A 21,930-nucleotide genomic window follows, 5' to 3' on the forward strand; every position below is an offset into this window, starting at 1 on the left:
AGCCCACTCAAGGTTGCAATGTCCACTGAGGAGGAGAAGCAAGGGGGTGTTGTAAGACCTCCTACACACACTACCACCCCAAAGCGGCCAAAGACATGAACCACACGCAAAGTGTCTGCCGTCAAAACTGCTTTATTAGAAAGAGCCAACATCTCAAAAGAAGAGCCCCCGCATTCGCCGGCCAATGCCCTGGCGGTCATATAGAATGTTAAACTTGTTCACAAACTGGTTCATGGTGTTGCAGGTCTTGGTGATGGTGCCAAGGTATGTCATGAGGCCCACGTCATTGCATTGCTGAGAGGGAGACAAAAGGAGGCCGGCTGATCACAGAGGGGACAACCTGTGCCCTGCACAGCTCCTGGAAGCACTTCTTCCTCCCACCTTCCCATGCACCAGAGCTCTTCTCCAGCTGCCCTCAGATCAGGCTGTTGCAAGCTTTGCCATAACCTTAGCATTGGAAGAGACACTGAGGATCATCTAGTCCAACCCCTTGCAATGCCAGAAAAGCTCAAGTTGGCAGGTGCATTTCCAACCTTTTCCTTTTGTGGAGGTCTCTGTGAGATGCAGGAACCCCCCAGGCCAGAGGGAAGCACTTTAGCCAGGGAAGTAGAACCAAATGACAACATTCCTGCTCCATCCCTACCCCCCATTAACAAGGGATTCCTCTCCCCCGCTCCAGTTTGACATGTCTTCCCACACTTGACAAGAAGCAGACACGTTTTCCTTGCCAGGACACTCACATCATAGAAATCTGTTTTGAACTTGTCAGTGCTCAGCACAGGCAGGCAGTGGCAAAGAGCATAGGCCTCGCGCAAGATCTCGTGGTTGAAGGGCACCTCCCCTGGCGAGGGTGGGAAAAGAAGCAACAGGTTAGAGAGGAGGCTGAGGTGCTTCCCACCTGCGGGAAAGAGGAACAGAGACAAAGGTGGACACTGTTGCTTCACCCACAGCCCTCACCTGCTTCCGAGGCTTTAACATACTCCAAGATGAGCTTGACACGGCTGTGAAGCATCTTTATGGCACTGTGCTGGGCAATGAGATGCTCGGCCACTACAGTGACAAGTGGGGGAGGGGGAAGAGTCAGGGGGAAGCCGCCTGAAAATAGCCCTAACACCTCTCCCCTGAGGCATGAAGTAGGCCAGGAACAGCTTCCACCATCCTCTCTCATGGGAGACCTTGCAGCTCCAGCCCAAAGTTAGCACTAACTGGCTAACAGCCCCACTGCCCATTGCCCCCCCTTGCCTGTGGAGTTCTCGCCGCTGCCCGTCGCTGTCATCCGTGCCACATGATCAACCCCAATGCGCTCGGCCTCCTCTGTGGCCAGAGTGTACATCAGTTCAGCAAACAGCATTGTAGCCTTGATAGAAAGGGGGAAAGAGACAATAAGGCCGCAGATAGGCCTCTCCCCCTGCACAGGCAGCAAGCGGGGCTCCCTCCAAAGGTGGCTGGCTCTCCTTCCTTGGAGATTTTTAAGCAGAGGTTGGATGACGAGGGATCCTTTAGCTGTGACTCCTGCACTGGGGATCTCTCCTCCCATACAGGAAAGATGGCCCGCTTCTACCCAAGTCCTTGCAATACATGCCTTTCTAAAAAGAGTGAGATGGCGCAAGAGTGGTGGGTATTACCTCTCCATTGATGATGTCAATCACTGACTCGAAGACACTGACAGGCAGCTGAGAGAGAGAGAGAGAGAGAGAGAGAGAGAGTGCACAGCAGCTCACTCAGACGTCCCTTGGTGCAGCTGTCTGAGGTTTCAGTCATGGAAGGGAGCAGGTACTCACATCCGTGTGTTTTGTCATGGGGTTCAGCTTGAGGAAGAGGGGGCTCTCGATGATCTCACACACCTGAGGAAAAAATGAAGGTGCTATCAGGAGCGGCAGAAGTCCGGGCCTCTGTCCCTTGGCAATCTGAAACCGGAGGGCTGCTCAGAGGCCTGTGCCCACCCATCCCACAGCCAGCAGGCAGCAAAGGGGGTGGGGGGCAAGGCTCACCTGCTTATGGACATGGATGTCAGACTGGTCTGGGGGGCCGCCTGTTGTGTACCAGCCTAGGAACTCCAAATCTTTGAAGACTTGTTTAACTGCAGGACAGCGGAAGAAAAACAGCTATCACAACATATAGCGACACTGGTCAACTACGATGGCTGCAAGAAGGCATTAAACTAAGTTATGGAGGATAAGACTATTGCTTGTGAATATGACAACGGATCTGTATTACCTTTACTATTGGAGGCAGAATTCTTCTGAGTACCATTTGCCAGGAATCACCTCAGGGAGGGGGAGGGGGAGGAGTGCAACTGCACTGGGGTCCTGATTGCCAGCTCCTGGGGGGGGCGGTGCCTCTGGTTTACCACTGTGCAGAAAGAGTGCTGGGCTCTGTGGGCCCCTCAGCCCCCTGCTACCAGCCAGGCTGCTCTGAGAGACCCTCTTTGGCTCATGCCTGTCCTGCGAGTTGCCCCCGCCAGCCCCCCTCGTCCTCCTGGCAGGCCCAATTTCCGACTCACACTGTTCCTCCTTGGTATAGTAATACTCCTTGTCGATGACCACGTTCTCCCCCACCGTGTGCGAGAGCAGCTCGAAGGAGTTCATCACCTCGATGTTGCGCCCCTCCTGGCGGCCGATCAGGGCCCCGATTACTGCGGGAGGCAGAGGGGGGGTTCAGGGCGGCTCCTCCCAGCAGCCCCAGCGAGGGCGGCTTGTGCTCCAGGACGACGCGAGTTTTGCCAGAGATTGGGGGGGGGTGCTCTCTGCGCTCCCTTCCCGGAAGCCTTGGCAAGGCGGGCGGCCTGAGGTTGCAGAAGATGCATTCGCGCGCCCCCCCCCCCGCCCCGGCCGCCGGGCTCGGTCCCTTCGCTCCGGGGTCCCGCGGGAGGCCGCCCTTCCCGGCTCGCAGGCAAAAGCCCCCCGGGTGCAGCTCCCCTCCCCCACCCCCCGCTCACCTTGGACGGGGCGCCCCTCCTGCGAGCGCATCCGGATCCAGTGGTCGCTGATGTTGAGGATGACGAGCGGGTGCAGCGCCACCGACACGCTCCCCGTCACGCCCGACGCCATCACCGCCGGCGCCGCTGCGGAGACCGAGGGAGTCGTGAGGACGGAGGGAGGCCCCGAGGGCGCCGCCGCCGCCGCTCTTGCCCGCCGCCCCAGGCAGGCCCCCGCCCGCCCGCCCGCCCGCCGCCTCCTCCCGGGCTTACCCGCCGCGTCCACCTCCATGCCGGCCCCGTTGCTGCTCCCGGCTGGGCAAGAACCGCCGCCGCTGGGAGCAGCCGCCATCTTGGCCGCGTATGTCCCGTCGCGCTCTCCGTAGAGCAATCTCCCCGACGGACGAAGGGCGCATGAGCGTCGGGAGTGAGGCCAAAGAGATACGAAGAAGGTAGAGGGATCCCGAGGTGGAACTTCCGGGCTCTTCTCAAAGCGGCTCGGCGGAGAAGGCGACTGCGCAGCTGCGAGGGGGGAGAGGGAGGACCTTTACAGGAGAGGAGGCAGGGCGGGCCCCGGCTGCCCTTGCTGCGGGTGGCGCAGGCGGAGCAGCTGCCGTCCCAGCACCGCGGAGATTTTCATTTGTTGTCCGCCTAGAAAGACCCTTATGCCCCCCCCGCCCGGGATCGTTTTTCTGGAGTCCCACGGGCAGCGGGGTGGGGGCCGCCGGGCTGGAGCTGCAGCTGCGCGTGGTCCCCCCCCCCCCCCGTAATAATTCCACATCTGAAATTCCGTGTCCAGCTCTGGACGCCACAGTTTAAGATATTAAGGATATTGACAAGCCAGAAGGTGTGCAGAAGATGATCAAAGGTCTCGGAAACCAAGCCTTATGAGGAATAGTTGAAGGAGCTGGGGATGTTTAGTCTGGAAAAGAGGAAACTGAGAGGAGATATGCGAGCCATCTTCAAATACCTCAAGGGCAGGGAAGATGGAGAAGCTTATTTTCTGCTGCTCTGGAGGGCAGGACTCGAACCCATGCCTGCTAGTTATAAGAAAGTTATAAGAAAGAGATTCAGACTCAACATCAGGAAGAGCTTTCTGACAATAAGAACTGTTATAAGACCGTTCTGACAGTGGAACGGTCTCCCTCGAGAGGTGGTGAACTCTCCTTCCTTGGAGGCTTTTAAACAGATGGCCATTCTCTGGTGAATGCTTTAGTAGATATTCTTGCATTGCAGGGGGTGGACTAGATGACCCTTGGGGTCCCTTCCAACTCGACAATTCTATGAGTCTAACTTGTGCTCTGTGTTTCTATGGATGTTTCTAAAGCTGCAGTCCTGTAGGTGCCAGGCAAAACCTAGTCCGGCATTCTAACAACTACAAAATCTTGGCTTTTAAGCAGGCATTTAAGCTTCAGTGTTAGGTTCAGTACGGTACTTTTCGATTTCATTTCCTCTCCGCTGCTTTCTTTTCTCGCTCTCGCTCTCTGTACCCAGACACGCACTTAGGTATGTGCACAAAGCGAACAAATATTCCTGCAAACTGTGGATCACCATTCAAGCACCTGATAAAGTGGAATATAATCCACGAAAGTTTCTGTCGCAAGACAGTAGCAAATCCTCGTGTCGTGGTGCCCCAGGACTCCTTTCTCTTTATGCGGGAGGGAGGATGGGGAACCTCTGCCTCTCCGAGTTCCTCTTTCTCGACAGCTGCGTCTGCTCTGGCGAGCGGGAAGAGGGGGCTGCCCCAGCCCGACTGAAACCTCAGTTCCTGCTCCTGGCTGCACGGAAAGGGGAATTCGCCCTCCAGGGCCAGCTCAGCAGGCGGGGAGGGAGCTGATTCAGCGAAGCTGGAGGGAGGCGCCCGTGTTGCTTTTAGCTGCCTCCTCCCGCGCCGGCAGCTGCTTTGGGGCGCGCCGGTCTCAGCAAACAGCGCCTTGCGCAACTCGGGCATTCCCGCCTCAAGAGCGGCCGTGGGGAGCGGCTTCTGCCGTGTGTTGCTAAGGAGCGCCCAGAGTGGCGGGCAGGCAGGCGCCTTCAGCATTCACAAGTGCAGACCAGCTCACGTGTGTAGGGGGAGAGCAGGTGCCTGGGAGCGCCTCTCTCTTTTAGGAATCATAGCATCATAGAAACTGTAGAATTGAAAGCGATCTTGAGGTAACGTTACCAGATTTTTTTCAAAGAATCCGGGGACACTTAAAAAAAATATTAAAAAATATTTATATATATATATTAAGAAGTAATATCTTCTCTTCTGTGGTCTCCTCTGTCGCGTGGCCTTCCTCTGGGCCCCAGCCTGCTCTCTTGGAGCGCTAGCCGCCGTGGAGTAGGCTCAGGTCAGACCTGGGCTCGGCCATGTGTCCTTGCCCTCCCAGGGCTCTCCTACCTCTCTTCCTCAGAGGCAGCGGTGGCAGTGGCGCGGCAAGGTCGGGGTTCCCCTCTTTTTTCTCCTTCCTCTTTCTCGCTCTTCCTTCTCCTCTCCTCCTTCTCCCTGTGTCAGCTCCGGGTTTTTCCTGGCCCTGGAGTGCCACTGGGCGGGTGGCCGGGCACTCTCGCTCCTGGCTCGTTTTGGGGGGGGTCAGCGGTTCCCCCCGTTGACGCGCCGGGCGTCCCGGTTCTCCCTTGGCAGTGACAGCAGCAGTGGCAGTCTCAGCAGCCTGGAGCCAGCCTGGTAGCGCAGTTGGTTCTGGCTGGCTTCAGGGGCTGCTCGCTGCTGTGGTGCCTGCTATTTTGCCTTGCTGGAAGTCCCCATATGATGTGTCTTGTGCCGTTGAACCAATCACACAACATTCATTCCCTACTAATAAATCTACAACACTTAAAATATAAATCCGGGACGTTAAATGAAATCTGGGGACATTTCGGGGATGAATTTTGTCTGGAGACAAATTTGTAAATCTGGGGACTGTCCCTGGGAAATGGGGACATCTGGTAACCATATCCCGAGGGTCATCTAAACACATCAGTCATAAGGACATCAGAAGAGGCCGGCGGCTGCATCAGGCCAAAAGGCCCATCTAGCCCAGCATCCGGTTCTCCTCCCATCCAGAGGCCTGCATGGAAAGCCCGCAAGCAAGATTCGAGCGCACCAGCCACTTGCCCCACTTTCGATTCCCAGCAACTGGGGTCCAGAAGCATTGCTGCCTCAAATTGTGGAGGTAGAGCTTAGGCATTGTGGCTAGAAGCTATAACAGCCTTAGCCTCCATGGTTTTCTCCAACATTCTTTTAAAGCCCATTTCTGACTTTTGGGGGAGCGAGTTCCATCGCTTGACTTTGGGCTGCGTGAAGAAGGACTTTAGATTACCGGTATGTGTCCTGAATCTCCCAACAATCAGCTTCATTGGACGGATGCCCCTGTATTCCAGGGTCACGAGAGAGAGCCCCCCCCCCATTCCTCAAATATTATTGAAAAGCATTATCCGAGGTTCTCTCCCCCCCCCATCAAAACCTTGGCTACGCCCATGTCTCCATGCCATGCATAATTTTATAAACTTATGTCCTGTCGCCTCTTACTTGAATGTTCTTTAAACTAAAAAATCCCTATGCGGAGCTGGCGAAACTAACTGCAAAAACAAGAAACCAACATGAGGGACTAGTCATGAAGAATGGAAGCCCTTTTGGAAATATCTGAAAAAATAAGCAGATGAAATCGCGAGCAGGATTTGAAATATGAGCAGCGATGGACGATTGATAATATACGAAATACGTTTTAGCAGAAATTTAGCAGAAATGTTTATTAGAATGCGTTGGGATGGGATTAAGAACATCATAGAGGGAACGGCGGGAAGTCAAAGTTTAAAGAGAAATGTAAAACAAATTTGGAATCTTGAATATATGTATACTGTATAAAGTTTAATTTAAAAAACTGACTTCAAAAAACTAAAAAGTCCCAGACGCTGCAATCTTTCTTCATAGGGAAGCCTTCCCCTCCACTTTATCATTTTGGTGGCCCTTTTCTGACCATTTTCCAACTATGCAATACAGTATCCTTTCTGAGGTAAGCCGACCGGCACTGCACACAGCATTCCAGAAGCGGTGGCACCATATATTGGTACAAGGACATGATAGCAGCAGTTTTATTTTCACTAAGTTCTTCACCTTCCAGAGACATACAAACACAACATAAACCGCAGAATCAATAGCAGTTATGGGGTTTCTCCCCCCATGCAGGGAACAGGGAAGGGGCTGGCGAGAGACGCGGCTTGTAGTTTTTCCCCAATCGGAGACGCCGGAGGGCGGGGGGAGGAAGTGGGTCCGAGGCGAACCTTCCCGGAATGTGCCTGGAGGGGTTGAGGTTGCGCAAGGGGGCCTAGAGTTGCCGGGTAGCAGTAGCAGCAGCAGCAGCCGCCGCAGCCGCAGGGCAGGGCAGGGCAGGCAGGCGGATAGAGACCCACATGGAGGTCCTGGAGGTAGGAGGCAGTGGGACTGGGGGCGTCGGTTGCTTGGCTGTGAGCCAAGGTGAGGCAGGGAGACGGCGGCAGGACTCGTTTGGCCCCGACGGCAGGACTCCTGGGTCCCGTGGGGAGGAAGGAGTCAACTCTGCTCCTGGGGCTTGGGGGAGGGCGGCGGAGACGGCTTTCTAGGAAGCGAGAACCTCCGGGAGGGTCATCAGCACCCTGGACAGCCGGGAGTGGGGAAGAAAGGCAGTCCCACCCCGTCGACGGCCAGCGCTCCCTCCCACCTGCCCACCTCTCGCCCCCTCCCCGCCTCCTTTCCAAGGGGCTCAGCCATAGCCCCAGGGAGGAAAAGCTCCACCAGCCTCCGCGGAGGGACTGTCTGTGAGCCCCGAGAGAGAGAGAGCGTCCTCTGCAGAAAGAAGACCACGGCCTCCCCCGCCCCCAGTCTCAACTGGGCGAAATGCGGAGATGTCAGGATTTGAGGCTTCCTTTAAGTAGGGACAATCTAGGACAGAAGAGCCGCCAACCAGACACCCCAAAAGAAAACCTGCAAGCCGGATTCAGGCACAAGAGCATTCTCCTCTCTTGCGCTTTCCGGGAACTGGTATTCGGAAGCATTATTGCCTCAAGCTAGCCATCATGGCCAAGCAGCCATTGATAGAGCATCTCCAAGCACCGCAGAATCCTAAGAAAGGGGTTCAGGTTAAAAAGGAGAGTCAAGATTATCAAATATTTCGAAAGGGCTTGGAAGTTATTTAAAATTGGGGGGGGGGAGCTAAGAACCAGGCAAAGCGGGGCTGAAAAACGATAAACAAAGAGCCATCTAAAGGAGGAAAAAGTAGGTTGCAGCAGGCAAAATTTCAGGGCACCATCACCCCAGTGCACTACAAAAACAAAAGGAAAGAGCACTCTCTGCTGGCTCCCCGCAGCTGAAGGTTTTTCCAGATTGACGGCTACATTAGACAGACAGGGGACAAGAGGCGGTTGCTCTCTGGGTGGCTCCTTGCTTCGGGTTAGGGTTAGGGTTAGGGTTAGGGTTAGGGTTAGGGCTGAAAAACGATAAACAAAGAGCCATCTAAAGGAGGAAAAAGTAGGTTGCAGCAGGCAAAATTTCAGGGCACCATCACCCCAGTGCACTACAAAAACAAAAGGAAAGAGCACTCTCTGCTGGCTCCCCGCAGCTGAAGGTTTTTCCAGATTGACGGCTACATTAGACAGACAGGGGACAAGAGGCGGTTGCTCTCTGGGTGGCTCCTTGCTTCGGAGCTGCTCAGTAGACAATAGCTATAGGGTGGGTGGGAGAAGTGTTAGCCTAGGAGAGGGAGAAACACGCCGTAGCTGTGGAACAAGCACCACGAACAGGGCGCCGAGTGCATGTTTGGCCTTTTCAATGTGTTGAGGGAGTGGGAGATTCTTGTTTTGTTTTTGTTCTAATTTTTATTATGTATTTTGTGTTTTTTATATTTCATTTTTATTTTGTGAACCGCCCTGAGCAGTACGGATGAAGGGTGAATAAATGAATGAATAAATAAATAAATAAATAAATAAGCGGTTTTCTTTCGTTTTTTTCCAGCGGCCGCCGAAGAACCTCTCAGTGCCGCTTTCTGGTGGCTCCGCGTGGAACAGCAGCAACAGCACCTCCGGCTGCTTGGAGAGCGCCGACTTCCAGTACCTGCTCTTCCCCGTGGTCTACAGCCTGGTCTTCGCCTTGGGCCTGGTGGGGAACCTCTTCGTCCTGGGCTACTTCTTCCGCACCAAGTCCGCCACGGAGCCCGCCAACGTCTTTCTGGTGAACCTGGCCGCCATCGACCTGCTCTTCGTGCTAACGCTGCCCTTCCGCATTGCCTACCACGCGCTGCGCAATGACTGGGTCTTCGGCGAGGCGCTGTGCAAGGTCACCGGCTGCCTCTTCTTCGCCAACCTGTACGGCAGCTCCCTCTTCCTGGCCTGCATCTGCCTGGAGCGCTACGTGGCCGTTGTGCACCCGCTGCGCCACCTCCGGCTCCGGCAGCTGCGCTACCGGGTGGCGGCCGCCGTCGGGGTGTGGGCGGTGCTAGTCGCCGCCGTCCTGTACCTGGCGCTCCGCGGCCCGCTGACCAGCCGCTTCCCCGACGGCCGCACCGCTTGCCTGGAGAACTTCTCCTCGAGCTCCTGGCGGGGGCGCATCTCCTCCGTCAGCCTCTTCGCCGCAGCCGTGGGCTTCCTGCTGCCGCTCTTCCTCATCGGCATCTGCTACCCGCTCATTGCCTGGCGGCTGCTGGCCACTCCAGGGATGCAGCCCGGCTCACGAGCCGTGCGGCGCAAGGCGCTGCGCACGGTGCTGGTGGTGCTGGGCGTCTTCCTGGTCTGCTTCGCGCCCTATCACCTGGTGCAAGTGGTGCACACGTTGGGTCGCGCCGGCGTGCTGGGCGGCTGCCCGCTCATTCGCGCCACCTACGTGGCCCGCCGGCTCACCATGGCCCTCACCAGCCTCAACGCCTGCCTCGACCCGCTCGTCTACTACTTCGCCGCCGAGCGCTTTGCCTGGCAGCCCGGCTGGTGGAAATGCTGCTGCTGCTGCCGCCGGCTAGAAACCGCCCAGCCGTCCCTGCTGAGACTTCGCGGGCTTGTGGCCAGTAAGCAGGGATCCTCCTCGTGGGGAGAAAGCTGCGCTCCCGGCACGGCGCAGTGAGCTCTCCAGCAGATCGCTGATCGCCTGCCTCCTCGGGCATTCTGGCTGCGCATTCGTGTGAGCGAAGGAGTTCCTCAGCCTTAGACAAGCAGCCTTAGACAAGCGTCCAGCATATTGAGGACCAGTTAAACTGCCCTGGAGGAGGTTCCTTCGCCCTCTTCACGTTAAAGTGCTCATTTACACACCCACAGCCCGTTCGTCGCAAGCACGGTTTAAGAGATGGGAATTTGGAAGGCAGAGAGAGAGAGACTTCCCCTCTCTTGAAGAGGTTTCTAGAGCTGCTGCTGCTGCTGCGGGTGTTGGGGCTTCGCAGTTGGGACCTCTTCTGAAGTCTTTGTGGCAGGCAGACTTTAACAAGGCGTAGGTACTCCCTGCTTTCTACACACCCATTAGAGCAAAGGTAGGGAGGGGCTTCCACAGCCAGGCAGAAGAAGGGGAAGAGAGCATCTTTTGCACGCAGAGGGGCCCAGCTTCAATTCCTGACGTCTCCAGGAAGGGTTGAGAGAGACCGTAGGCTGAAATCTGGAGTGCTGCTGCCAGTCAGTGCAGAGAGCAATGAGCTAGGTGGTCTGTCTCCAAATATCTTGCTAATGGATCGAAAAAAGGAGGAGTGCTGTATGGGCCTATGTACCCCTTTGCCTCACACCTTCCTCAGCATCTGATGCGACCATTCTGCACACACACACACACACACACACACACACACACACAAATATTATGTCTGAATGGCCAAGTTTGCCAGGGAACATCCCAGCAGCCCTCATTGCCACTTGTCTGTGAGTGCAGGGGTAATAAGTGGAAGACAGAGCCTCATCTTGGCCAGCAAAGTGGGTGGGTGCTTCTAGGGAACAGTGTTAGTGTCAGAGTAATGCAGTTCAGGCAAGACACAGTATTCACATATTGCAAAGAAGATGGGGAGAGGGTTACAACATACAGTAGAGGTTGCTATAGGCATTGATTCTCTTGCTCCTGCCCAACTATCTGTTTTTATTCTAGAGCCTTTCCATCACAATACCAAAACAACAACTAGCTAAACGACAAAATATGTTAAATAACTTTATTTTGCTGGGCGGGGGGGGGGGCAGAGTAAGTGACAACACATTCTACTGAGCGTGGAACATGTTGGTCTGGGAATCCCAAACCTGAAACTGTATTACAACGCATTTTGGTTGAGACATGTTATACAGATCATTAGAAATGCAAAAGACCTTCATCTGAGTTCAGCTTGATTCACCATCAAGGCATTATTGCTTCCGAACCCATCAAGGTCATTGATTTGGAAAAGTAGCCACCTTTTCCTCCGCTCTAGTGGTATGGGGGGAAATGGAATGCAGGCCTATCCCTGGCTCCCTTCCAAAATTGTATTGTCCAGATAAATACAAACAATGTGACAGATGGACTAGCAATAGTCTAAGGTACATAAAATATTTATTTGCTAGAGGAAGACCCACAAGAACCATACAGGTGTGGGATAAATGGCAATATATTCCTATCATTTGGTTTCAGCATTGCATTGGAGGGTCTGCAGTTCTGTGATGACTGGGCTGCACATGTGGTGGGACTGCCCACCAGCAAAAGAATTTTGGGAAACATTTCCCAAGAGTTGGGGAAACTACCACCTCCCCCCTTTTTTTGTTCTTGCTAGATCTTTAACCTAATAAATCATAACAAGCTAGCATTATAATTTGGTGGTGGAAGCTGGTTGGGGGCAAGACACTCCTAAAATGTCTAAATTTAGTAAAGGGTTAGCATTTAAGCAAACCCCCATAATTCCTGAATTTAGTAAATTGCCTAGGGGATAAGTCATTTAAGAAACAAAGACAGAGTGATGGCCCATCAATGAGAACAATCAACCAGGGAAGCCCTGCCCTGAGTTCTGGGTATTTACATGGGCATAGCCAAGATCACTGACCAATCATGTTGGTTCTGCCCCCCCACCCTGAAGAAAAATCCTGTCCTCCCCTGACAAAAATCCTGACTTTGCCTATGGTTGTTGTTTAGTTGTTTAGTCATTTAGTCATGTCCGACTCTTCGTGACCCCATGAACCAGAGCATGCCAGGCACTCCTGTTTTCCACTGCCTCCCGCAGTTTGGTCAAACTCATGCTGGTAGCTTCGAGGGGTTGTGAGCGGGAGTGGGCCCTCCCTGCTCCTGATTGCTTCTGCTGCCAAGGCCCAGCCTCCCAGCCGACCAATAGGGCGGGCTGGTGGGCGGGGCTAAATGCTTTTAAACAGCAGCTGCAACCCTCTTTTCTCAGTCTGTCCCTGCTTTCTTCGGATGATGTGTGGTTGGCAGGCATCATCAGAAGTATTAAGAATTGGTTGCACCTGTGAGGGTATTGGCGGTGAGCCTTTTGGCTCGGGTGGCGGTTAAGCATTGGAATATGTGTGCTGTGTTGGAGTATTGGGTATGCGCCATCATCTACCCCTCCTCTTTTGGGTATTCCATTAAAGGATGCCCTGGTAGTGGCTAGCGCCATGGCACGACCCCCCCGGTGACGTCATGGGGGAGCTTCCAGTTGTATTTGCATCAACAAGCTCCTCCCATTGGTTGTTAACCCTGATATGACCCCTGGCTGTGTGGGGTGGAGTCTTGCATTGCTGTTTCATCCAATACCTAAGCCAATACTAGTCACATGCTGTAACCAATAAAAGTTGTGGCCTAATTTCGCCGATTAACCTAAAATAATGTGTCTGTGTGTCTTATTATAATCCTATGTGGGTGGAGGGTCCTCGCCTCACAACACTGATGTTGGACAGAACCATCTCATCCTCTGTCATCTCCTTCTCCTTGTGCCCTCAGTCTTTCCCAACATCAGGGTCTTTCCCAGGGAGTCTTCTCTTCTCATGAGGGGGCCAAATTCTTGGAGCCTCAGCTTCAGGATCTGTCCTTCCAGTGAGCACTCAGGGCTCATTTCCTTCAGAATGGATAGATTCTTTGCCTATGGTAGCAGAAGACAATTCCAGAGTTGGGAGGGGGAAGTTTCCAGGATTACATTGGGATGTAAACCAGAGCTTTTCAACCTTTTTGATTCCATGGCTCCCTTGACCAACTACACTCTTTCTGCTGCACCCCTGTGGGGCTTAGGAGCTCACTTTGGTTACCCCTTACCTGCAGAGCTGGCAGCCTCTCACCTTTTTCTAACACCCTGCCTTGTGTTCCCTCAGTCTCCTCTCCGCTCTCCTTGGGAATCCTCTGGGCAGCTGCTGCCCCTGGTCCTTGATTTGCTCCCCACTCTGCCCCAAAGAGAGGTGCCTCCTCGCACTGCCCACAGGGGCTTGAGAAGCACCCCTTTGCCAGTCACAGAGGCAGCATTTGCCTGGGGAGCCTGCTGCCAGGGCTGCTGCAACAAACAGCTGTGCAAGCCTTTGGGAGGAAGAGATGCAAGAGGGCATCAGAGAAGGAAAGGAAGGAAAGAGGGACTGAGGCCAGAGTAGCCCACAGCACCCCTGAGCACCATTCAAGGCACCCCAGGGTGCCATGGCACACTGGTTGAAAACCACTGGTGTAAGCTAACAGGAAAAAAGATTAAGTTTTGCAAGCTTGATGGGTGGTGGTGGTCAGAATATAATGTGGGCCAGATCAAAATGTGGATGGGGAGGAAAGCCCTCTTCATTTTGCGTGGCAATGCAGTGGAGAAGCTGAGGGAGAATGCTATGTGACAGGCTGTAGAAAGAGGCAGAGCATGGCTTATTTTTGTCTTGCATAGAAGGCTGCTGATCTTATGGGAATAATAATAATAATAATAATAATAATAATAATAATAATAATAATAATTTATTATTTATACCCAACCTATCTGGCTGCCTTCAGATGTCTTTTAAAAATAGGATAGCTGCTTATTTCCTTGACATCTGATGGGAGGGCATTCTATATGGAGAGAGACAGAACTTACAGGGTTAAGAAGTTCTGAGTGACGTCTCACATTCTTTGAGGCGTGGCAAAGAACACTGAGAGGGAGTGTTCTACTCTGTTACACAGAGTGAGCTTAGCCCGGTCCGGGAGAGGATCGAAATGAGTTCCGTGTCACCGGGAAAGTTACGATCTGTTGTTTTTCTACGGGAATAAAGCTATTTGTAAGATAAGGAGGACACCGAGCGTCGTGCCTGATTTATTACGTACACACGGCTGACTGCTTCTGCTTCTATCGCTGTGCAACACTCTGCTAACTGCAGCTGGGAGCCCGGAGGGAGCAGAGCAACGCAGAGGAAGCGTGTGGGCTCCGGGGGCAAGCGAAGCTGCAAATCAATTACCAATAGGTTATGGAAGGTCAGCTGACGCCGTGAAGCAAGCCAAGTCCGTGCCGGTGTGTGCTGAAAGCCAAGACGCTGGAGAAGCTGAAGCCAGCTGGGAGCTGTGCCTAACTCGTGAGGCAGGGAGCTCGCTGGGAGGAGCTGTGCTGGAACCGGGTGCGTGAAGAAGCTACTACTGTTCGTAAGTAAGCTGGGCCCCGGGGGAGAAGATGGCAGGCAGCCATGAATCGTGTGCAGTCCCTTTTGAAGAGGTGGACGGGAAGGAGCCCTGGGTCGCGCGGCAGGCACTGCAGGCTGCAGTGGGAGCCAGACCAGAGGGGGCCAGACGCTGCACAGAAAGAGCACCAGGTCCAGAGGGGGCTAGAAGACGCCCAGAGAGCCCAGTGGGGGCTGGAGCAGTGTTCGGAAGCTGCTGCAATGCTTCGACACGCCAGAAAGATGGGCTGTGTGCTGGAGAGCAGCTGAGAGCTGGGAAGAGGAAAGCAGAGGCAAGCTGTTCCTCTGGAAGCTGTGCACCCAGGCATATTCTACAGGGTAGGCGTCACTGCCAAGAAGGCCCTCTGTCTGGTTCCCTGTAACCTCACGTCTCGCAATGAGGGACCCGCCAGAAGGCCTTTGGCGCTGGAGCTCAGTGTCCAGGCTGAATGATGGGGGTGGAGACGCTCCTTCAGGTATACAGGACCGAGGTCGTATAGGTCAGCACCAACACTTTGAATTGTGCTCGGAATTGTTATGAGAGCCAATATAGGTCTTTCAGGACCGGTGTTATATGGTCCCAGTGGCCACTCCCAGTCACCAGTCTAGCTGCCACATTCTGTATTAATTGCAGTTTCCAGGTCACCTTCAAAGGTAGCCCCACGGAGAGCACATTGCAGTAGTCCAAGCGGGAGATAACTAGAGCATGCACCGCTCGGGTGAGACAGTCTGCGGGTAGGTAGTGTCTCAGCCTGTGTACCAGATGGAGCTGGTAGACAGCTGCCCTGGACACAGAATTAACCTGCACCTCCATGGACAGCTGTGAGTCCAAAATTACTCCCAGGCTGCGCACCTGGTCCTTCAGGGGCACATTTACCCTATTCAGGACCAGGGAATCCCCCACACCTGCCTGTCCCCTGTTCCCCCAAAACAGTACTTCTGTCTTGTCAGGATTCAACCTCAATCTGTTAGCCGCCATCCATCCTTCTACCGCCTCCAGGCACTCGTACAAGGGCAAGGGACCTCTTGAACTGTAATGCTTTGAACTCTTCCATCATAGGCTTGGGCTTTTATGAAAATAAAACAGAGTGAGTGAGAGAGAAGCATATACAAAAAAATATTGATGTGAGAGGTTGAAATTGTTGTAGAAATATGTTGGTGGTTTGGGAGACCCTATGAGGCTCTTCAGTAGTCGGAAGGATGAATCATAGAATCATAGAATCATAGAATCATAGAGTTGGAAGAGACCACAAGGGCCATCGAGTCCAACCCCCTGCCAAGCGGGAAACACCATCAGAGCACTCCTGACATATGGTTGTCAAGCCTCTGCTTAAAGACCTCCAAAGAAGGAGACTCCACCACACTCCTTGGCAGCAAATTCCACTGTTGAACAGCTCTGACTGTCAGGAAGTTCTTCCTAATGTTTAGGTGGAATCTTCTTTCTTGTAGTTTGGATCCATTGCTCCGTGTCCGCTTCTCTGGAGCAGCAGAAAACAACCTTTCTCCCTCCTCTATGTGACATCCTTTGATATATTTGAACATGGCTATCATATCACCCCTTAACCTCCTCTTCTCCAGGCTAAACATACCCAGCTCCCTTAGCCGTTCCTCATAAGGCATCGTTTCCAGGCCTTTGACCATTTTGGTTGCCCTCCTCTGGACACGTTCCAGTTTGTCAGTGTCCTTCTTGAACTGTGGTGCCCAGAACTGGACACAGTACTCCAGGTGAGGTCTGACCAGAGCAGAATACAGTGGCACTATTACTTCCCTTGATCTAGATGCTATACTCCTATTGATGCAGCCCAGAATTGCATTGGCTTTTTTAGCTGCCGCGTCACACTGTTGGCTCATGTCAAGTTTGTGGTCAACCAAGACTCCTAGATCCTTTTCACATGTACTGCTCTCAAGCCAGGTGTCACCCATCTTGTATTTGTGCCTCTCATTTTTTTTGCCCAAGTGCAATACTTTACATTTCTCCCTGTTAAAATTCATCTTGTTTGTTTTTGCCCAGTTCTCTAATCTGTCAAGGTCGTTTTGAAGTGTGATCCTGTCCTCTGGGGTGTTAGCCACCCCTCCCAGTTTGGTGTGATCTGCAAATTTGATCAGGATGCCCTTGAGTCCATCATCTAAGTCGTTGATAAAGATGTTGAATAAGACCGGGCCCAAGACAGAACCCTGTGGCACCCCACTAGTCACTCTTCTCCAGGATGAAGAGGAACCATTGATGAGCACCCTTTGGGTTTGGTCAGTCAGCCAGTTACAAATCCACTGAGTGGTAGCATAGCCAAGACCGCATTTTACCAGCTTCTTTACAAGAATATCATGGGGCACCTTGTCAAATGCCTTGCTGAAATCATCCACTGCGTTCCCTTCATCTACCAGGGTTGTAATTCTGTCAAAAAACGAGATCAGGTTAGTCTGACATGACTTATTTTTCAGAAATCCATGCTGACTATTGGTGATCACAGCATTCCTTTCTAGGTGCTCACAGACTGTTTGCTTAATGATCTGCTCTAGAATCTTCCCTGGTATTGATGTCAGACTGACTGGGCGGTAATTATTTGGGTCCTCTCTTTTCCCCTTTTTGAAAATAGGGACAACATATGCCCTCCTCCAGTCTGCCGGGACTTCGCCTGTTCTCCAGGAATTCTCAAAGATGACTGCCAGTGGTTCTGAGATCACATCTGCCAGTTCTTTTAATACTCTTGGATGCAGTTCATCTGGCCCTGGAGACTTGAATACATCTAGACTAGCCAAGTATTCTTGTACTATCTCCTTAGTTATTCTGGGCTGTGTTTCCTCTGCTGAATCATTTGCTCCAAATACTTCAGGTCGGGCATTGTTTTCTTTATCGGAGAAGACTGAGGCAAAGAAGGCATTGAGGAGTTCAGCCCTTTCTGTGTCCCCTGTTTGCATTTCACCATCTTCTCCTCTGAGTGACCCCACTGTTTCTTTGTTCTTCCTTTTGCTACGAACATACCCATAAAAGCCTTTTTTGTTGCTTTTAACCTCTCTAGCAAGCTTGAGTTCATTCTGTGCTTTAGCTTTTCTGACTTTGTGTCTACACGTGCTGGCTATTTGTTTGAATTCCTCTTTGGTGGTTTTCCCTCTTTTCCATTTTTTGTACACATCCTTTTTTAATCTTAACTCAGTTAACTCAGATGGATGAGATGGATGAACCCCAACCAAGCAAAACCACTTCTTTTTTTAAAAAAAATAATATTTATTACTTTTAAAGATTACAGAAAAGGAAAAGAAAAAGAAAAAAGGCAAGAGAGAAAAAACAAAAAAAGAAAAGAAACAATACAATAGAATATATAAACAATACAAAACACAACCTAAACACATTAAACTAAACTAAACAAAACCCTAACCCACCTTAACCCTAAACAAAACAAAACAATAACCATTTAAAAACATACATGTCAGGGAATCAGGAGCAGGAGCACTAGGGAGAGAGGAAATGGAGAGCGAAGGGGAAGAATCCGAGGGTAGAGTAGGGGAGTATGACAGTGACCCGAGAGATTCCATGAGCTTCTCCAGCGAATCAGAAGATTCCCAGAAGGGGGCGCCGATGGTCAGGGCAAGGGGGGTCCCAGGGGGGACGCACCAGAAACAAGGAGCCAGAGGGGAACCCCAAAGCAGCAGTGGAGGATCGGGACCAGTTTCCCCACCAGAGCGTAGTGGGGGGGAGGAGTCACATGTGTCAGGAGCAGTGTCTCCTCCAGAGAGGGAGTCAGGGCTGACCACGCCTCCAACGGAGGGGAGGTCAGTTGCAGCTAGCCCCCCCGATGGGGGAAGCAGTGACAGCAGCAGTGGAACGGTCAGGAGGAAAGCTGCTGGCTGGGCGCGCGCGCCAAGTTCAAATGTGCAGGCGCGCGGAACAGCAGGAGACCCGGATGGGGAACCAGCTCCTAAAGCCTGCCGGAGGGAGGGAGAAGGCTCAGGGGAATCAGCGGGAGAAGAGGCTAGAAAGGGCGGAACCCCGGCGGGCAGGCGGACCCAGAGGAGGAAGGAGCAGCGGAGAAGGTGGAGCAAGGCTAGAATCTTAAATTGGTGTCAAGGGGGAGGAGACTCAGACGGAGCATCAGTGGTCTGACACTTTAGACGTGGGGCTGCGCGCTGTGGCTCTGGAAGTGAAACTGAACTTCAATAAAGACTTTTATACTTAACAACGAAGCAGCGTTGGTCCTTTGTGAGCTGGGACCTAGGGTAGCTCTGACAGTATGCTCCGTCTCCTATAAAAACCTCGCAGCGTGAGTTGGTGCAGCGAGGGGCAAGACTTGGTGTTTTGCAAGCTCACGAAGATAGGCAAAGATGGCTACAGAGAGCCAGGTGAAAGAACTGCAAGAAGCAGTGACGACGCTTTACGCAGAAGTAGCAGCATCCAGGAAAAGAGAAGAAGAAGCAGTAGCGCTCTGCCGGGATCTGCAGGCAAGGTGGGACCGTTGGGGGAAAGAGGGGCTGCCAGGACCCAAACCGGAGGGAGTTGGCCTCGGGAAGAGGGGGGGCAGCCTAGTAGCCCACTTCGATGGGAACCTGCAGCAATACCCTAACTTCAGAGCTGACGTGGTTTACGCGCTCAATTTGCTTCGGAAGGACTTTAGAGATGAGGAAGAGAAAGTGGGCTTCATAATCACTCATTTGCATGGGGAAGCAAAAGCGTGGCTGCGGAATTTGTGGCGCGAAGAAGACCCCGCCCTCAAAGATTCCGATGCATTTATCAAAGCTATGGACGCTTGCTTTAAATCTACGGTAGATGTAGATGTTGCTCGGAGGGAAATGCATGGACTACAGCAAGGGAAAGCGACGGTGAGGCAATATCACTCACGCTTTTTTGCCTTATTGAACGTGCTGGGCTGGGAGAAGGACTCTATTGCTGTCAGAGACCTGTTCTGGGAGGGGCTAAGTGGAGAGGTGAAAGATGAGCTGGCAAGAGGGGAACGACCGCAAAGTACCCAAGAAGTTGCCCAAAGAGCGTTGGCGATTGGTGTGCGCCTGGAAGGACGCCCTTGGAGCAGGGAGGAAGGACGTAAGGCAAGCAGCCCAGCCAGGACAACCCCTTTCTTTCCCAGAGAGGCGGGGCGGGCGCTGTCCATGCCTCCTTTGGGAAGGGGAGAAGAGCCGATGGAGATTGGTGGTGCCAGGGCTCAGACTGCCAGCAGAGCCCAAACACCGGGAGCAGTCAAGGCGAAGGCTCCTAGAGGGACCAGGAAGTGCTACATCTGCGACAGTGCTCAGCACATGGCCAAAGAGTGTCCCCAGAGGCTCCAGAAGCACACTGCAGCCTCAGCAACAGTAAAGGGAACAAGTCAGCAGCCGAAGCAGCCGCAGGGGGAAGAAGATGCCTGGTTGGAAACAGAGCCACTGGGGCCCAACCAGGCAAGTCAGTGAAGCAGTCCCCAGAGATTTTACAGCCCACAGACCCCCTCCCACCCAAACCAGTGGTGCAACTCACCGCATCGCTCCAGTTGCCCACTGGGCACACCATGCAAGTACCAATAACCATTGACTCTGGGAGCAACGCAGACTTTATAGGAGTGGACTTTATCAAGCAACATCGCATAGCACTCATGCCAGCCACGATGCCCCTAAACGTCGTCACGGTCGATGGCAGGAAGCTACTTGGAGGAGAGGTGGTACAGCAAACACCACCGATGGTGATGCATATTGGAAACCACCGCGAAGTCATCAGCTTCAACGTCACCCACCTGTCAGACACGCCCATAGTGTTGGGTATGAGTTGGCTGGATAGGCACAGCCCGGCATTAGCATGGTACCAGCGGCAATTGACCTTCTGCTCCTCCTACTGCGCAGAACACTGCATCCAGACCCGCCAGGAGGAGGAGGGGCAAGAGGATGAACCGCAGTTACACCTAGGCATGGTGCAAGCGGTACCCAACAAGTACAAGGAGTTTTTGGAGGTCTTCTGCGAGAGGGAAGCGGATAACCTGCCTCCCCACAGGCCTTACGACTGCAAGATTGACCTCCTGCCGGGAGCGACGCTGCCGACTGGGAAACTGTATTCCATGTCTGAAGACGAACTGCAAGAACTCAGGGAGTTCATAGATCACAACTTGAAGCGGGGGTTCATCCAAGAATCTAAAGCAGTGGGGGGCAGTCCCGTGTTTTTCGTGAAGAAGAAGGACACGCCCCAACGCAGGCTCATAGTTGATTATAGGCTCATAAATTCCAAAACAAAGCCCGCAGCATTCCCCATGCCCAAGATCGACGACCTGCTCGCGACGGTGAGGAAGGGACGGATCTTCACCAAGTTGGATCTACGAGGGGCGTACAACCTTATACGCATGCGGGAGGGCGATGAGTGGAAGACAGCCATGTTTACACCTTTAGGCACCTATGAATATCGCGTAATGCCTTTTGGTCTGCAAAATGGCTCCCATACCTTCCAAGCTTTCATGCATCACGTGTTAGCGGGACTCCTCTACAAGAAGTGCGTTTGCTTCCTGGACGACATCCTGGTCTTCTCGGAATCGCAGGAGGCTCACGAGAGGGACGTCAAGGAGGTCCTGCAGAGGCTACGGGAGTACAGACTTTACGCCAAATTAGAGAAGTGCCAGTTCGACATGACGGAGGTGGATTTCCTGGACTACAAGCTGTCCGACAAGGGACTCGCCATGGACAGCACCAAGGTCCGCGCGGTGTTGGACTGGAAGAGCCCGCGCAATCGGAAGGAGGTCCAGAAGTTCGTCGGCTTCGCCAACTTTTATCGCAAGTTCATCAAAGGGTTCGCGAAGGAGACGGCGGCCATCACGGACACCCTCAGCTCCAAGAAGAAGAAGTTCACCTGGACGGACCAGGCGGAGCAGTCCTTTCGGAGACTCAAGCGTCTCTTCGCGTCCGAAGAACAGCTGCTACATGTAAACCCCAGCAGACCAATGAGGGTTGAGACGGACGCCTCGGACAGAGCGGTGGGGGCCGTCCTGTTGCAGCAAGATCCGCAAGGGGAATGGAGGCCGTGCGCATTCTACTCCAGGAAACTCAGCAAGGCGGAACAGAACTACACCATCTGGGACAGGGAGTTGCTGGCCATTCATGCAGCTTTCAAGGCGTGGCGGCACTTCCTCGTCGGAGCCAGACACACAGTGCAAGTCTGCACGGACCATAAGAACCTGGAGTACTGGCGCACGGCGCGGTTCCTGAACCAGAGACACATTCGCTGGGCGGAGTTCTTTGCGGATTTCGATTTCCGGATAGAATACATCCCGGGAGACAACAACGTCATGGCGGATGCACTATCCAGGAAGCCGCAGTATCTCGAGGAAGCGGCGCCGGTGGCGGCCAAGCACATTTTTGCACCGAAAGCGTGGGCGTGCGCTTCAGCTGCCGTGGACCTGGACGCGGTGCGTCGAGCGCTGCAGACGGATTCGTTCGCACAATCCAAGATGGAGGAGGTGCGAAAAGGCACAGCGAAGGACGACGAGTTCCAGATACGAGACGGACTGCTCATCCGCAGAGGGGCTCTCTACGTGCCCGGA

At 53.3% G+C, this 21,930-nt stretch overlaps 2 protein-coding genes across 2 annotated transcripts; one reads left to right on the forward strand and one right to left on the reverse strand.

Moving 5' to 3' along the window:
• Positions 1-116: 116 nt before the first annotated feature.
• On the reverse strand, positions 117-3,330 carry COPS6 (COP9 signalosome subunit 6). Its single transcript, XM_083620156.1, has 10 exons — positions 3,191-3,330; positions 2,939-3,064; positions 2,504-2,635; positions 1,992-2,080; positions 1,782-1,844; positions 1,626-1,673; positions 1,243-1,357; positions 958-1,050; positions 741-841; positions 117-294 (listed from the first exon to the last, which is right to left on the reverse strand). The coding sequence occupies exons 1-10, from the start codon at positions 3,267-3,269 to the stop codon at positions 154-156; spliced, it is 987 nt and encodes a 328-aa protein (XP_083476282.1). The 5' UTR covers positions 3,270-3,330; the 3' UTR covers positions 117-153.
• A 3,889-nt stretch (positions 3,331-7,219) lies between these two features.
• On the forward strand, positions 7,220-10,102 carry LOC310765334 (lysophosphatidic acid receptor 6-like). The gene is made up of 2 exons (XM_083620155.1): positions 7,220-7,324; positions 8,886-10,102. The coding sequence occupies exons 1-2, from the start codon at positions 7,310-7,312 to the stop codon at positions 9,981-9,983; spliced, it is 1,113 nt and encodes a 370-aa protein (XP_083476281.1). The 5' UTR covers positions 7,220-7,309; the 3' UTR covers positions 9,984-10,102.
• Positions 10,103-21,930: the final 11,828 nt, after the last annotated feature.

This window comes from Podarcis filfolensis, assembly GCF_964270895.1.
Source record: "Podarcis filfolensis genome assembly, chromosome: 6".
NCBI classification, from domain to species: domain Eukaryota; kingdom Metazoa; phylum Chordata; class Lepidosauria; order Squamata; family Lacertidae; genus Podarcis; species Podarcis filfolensis.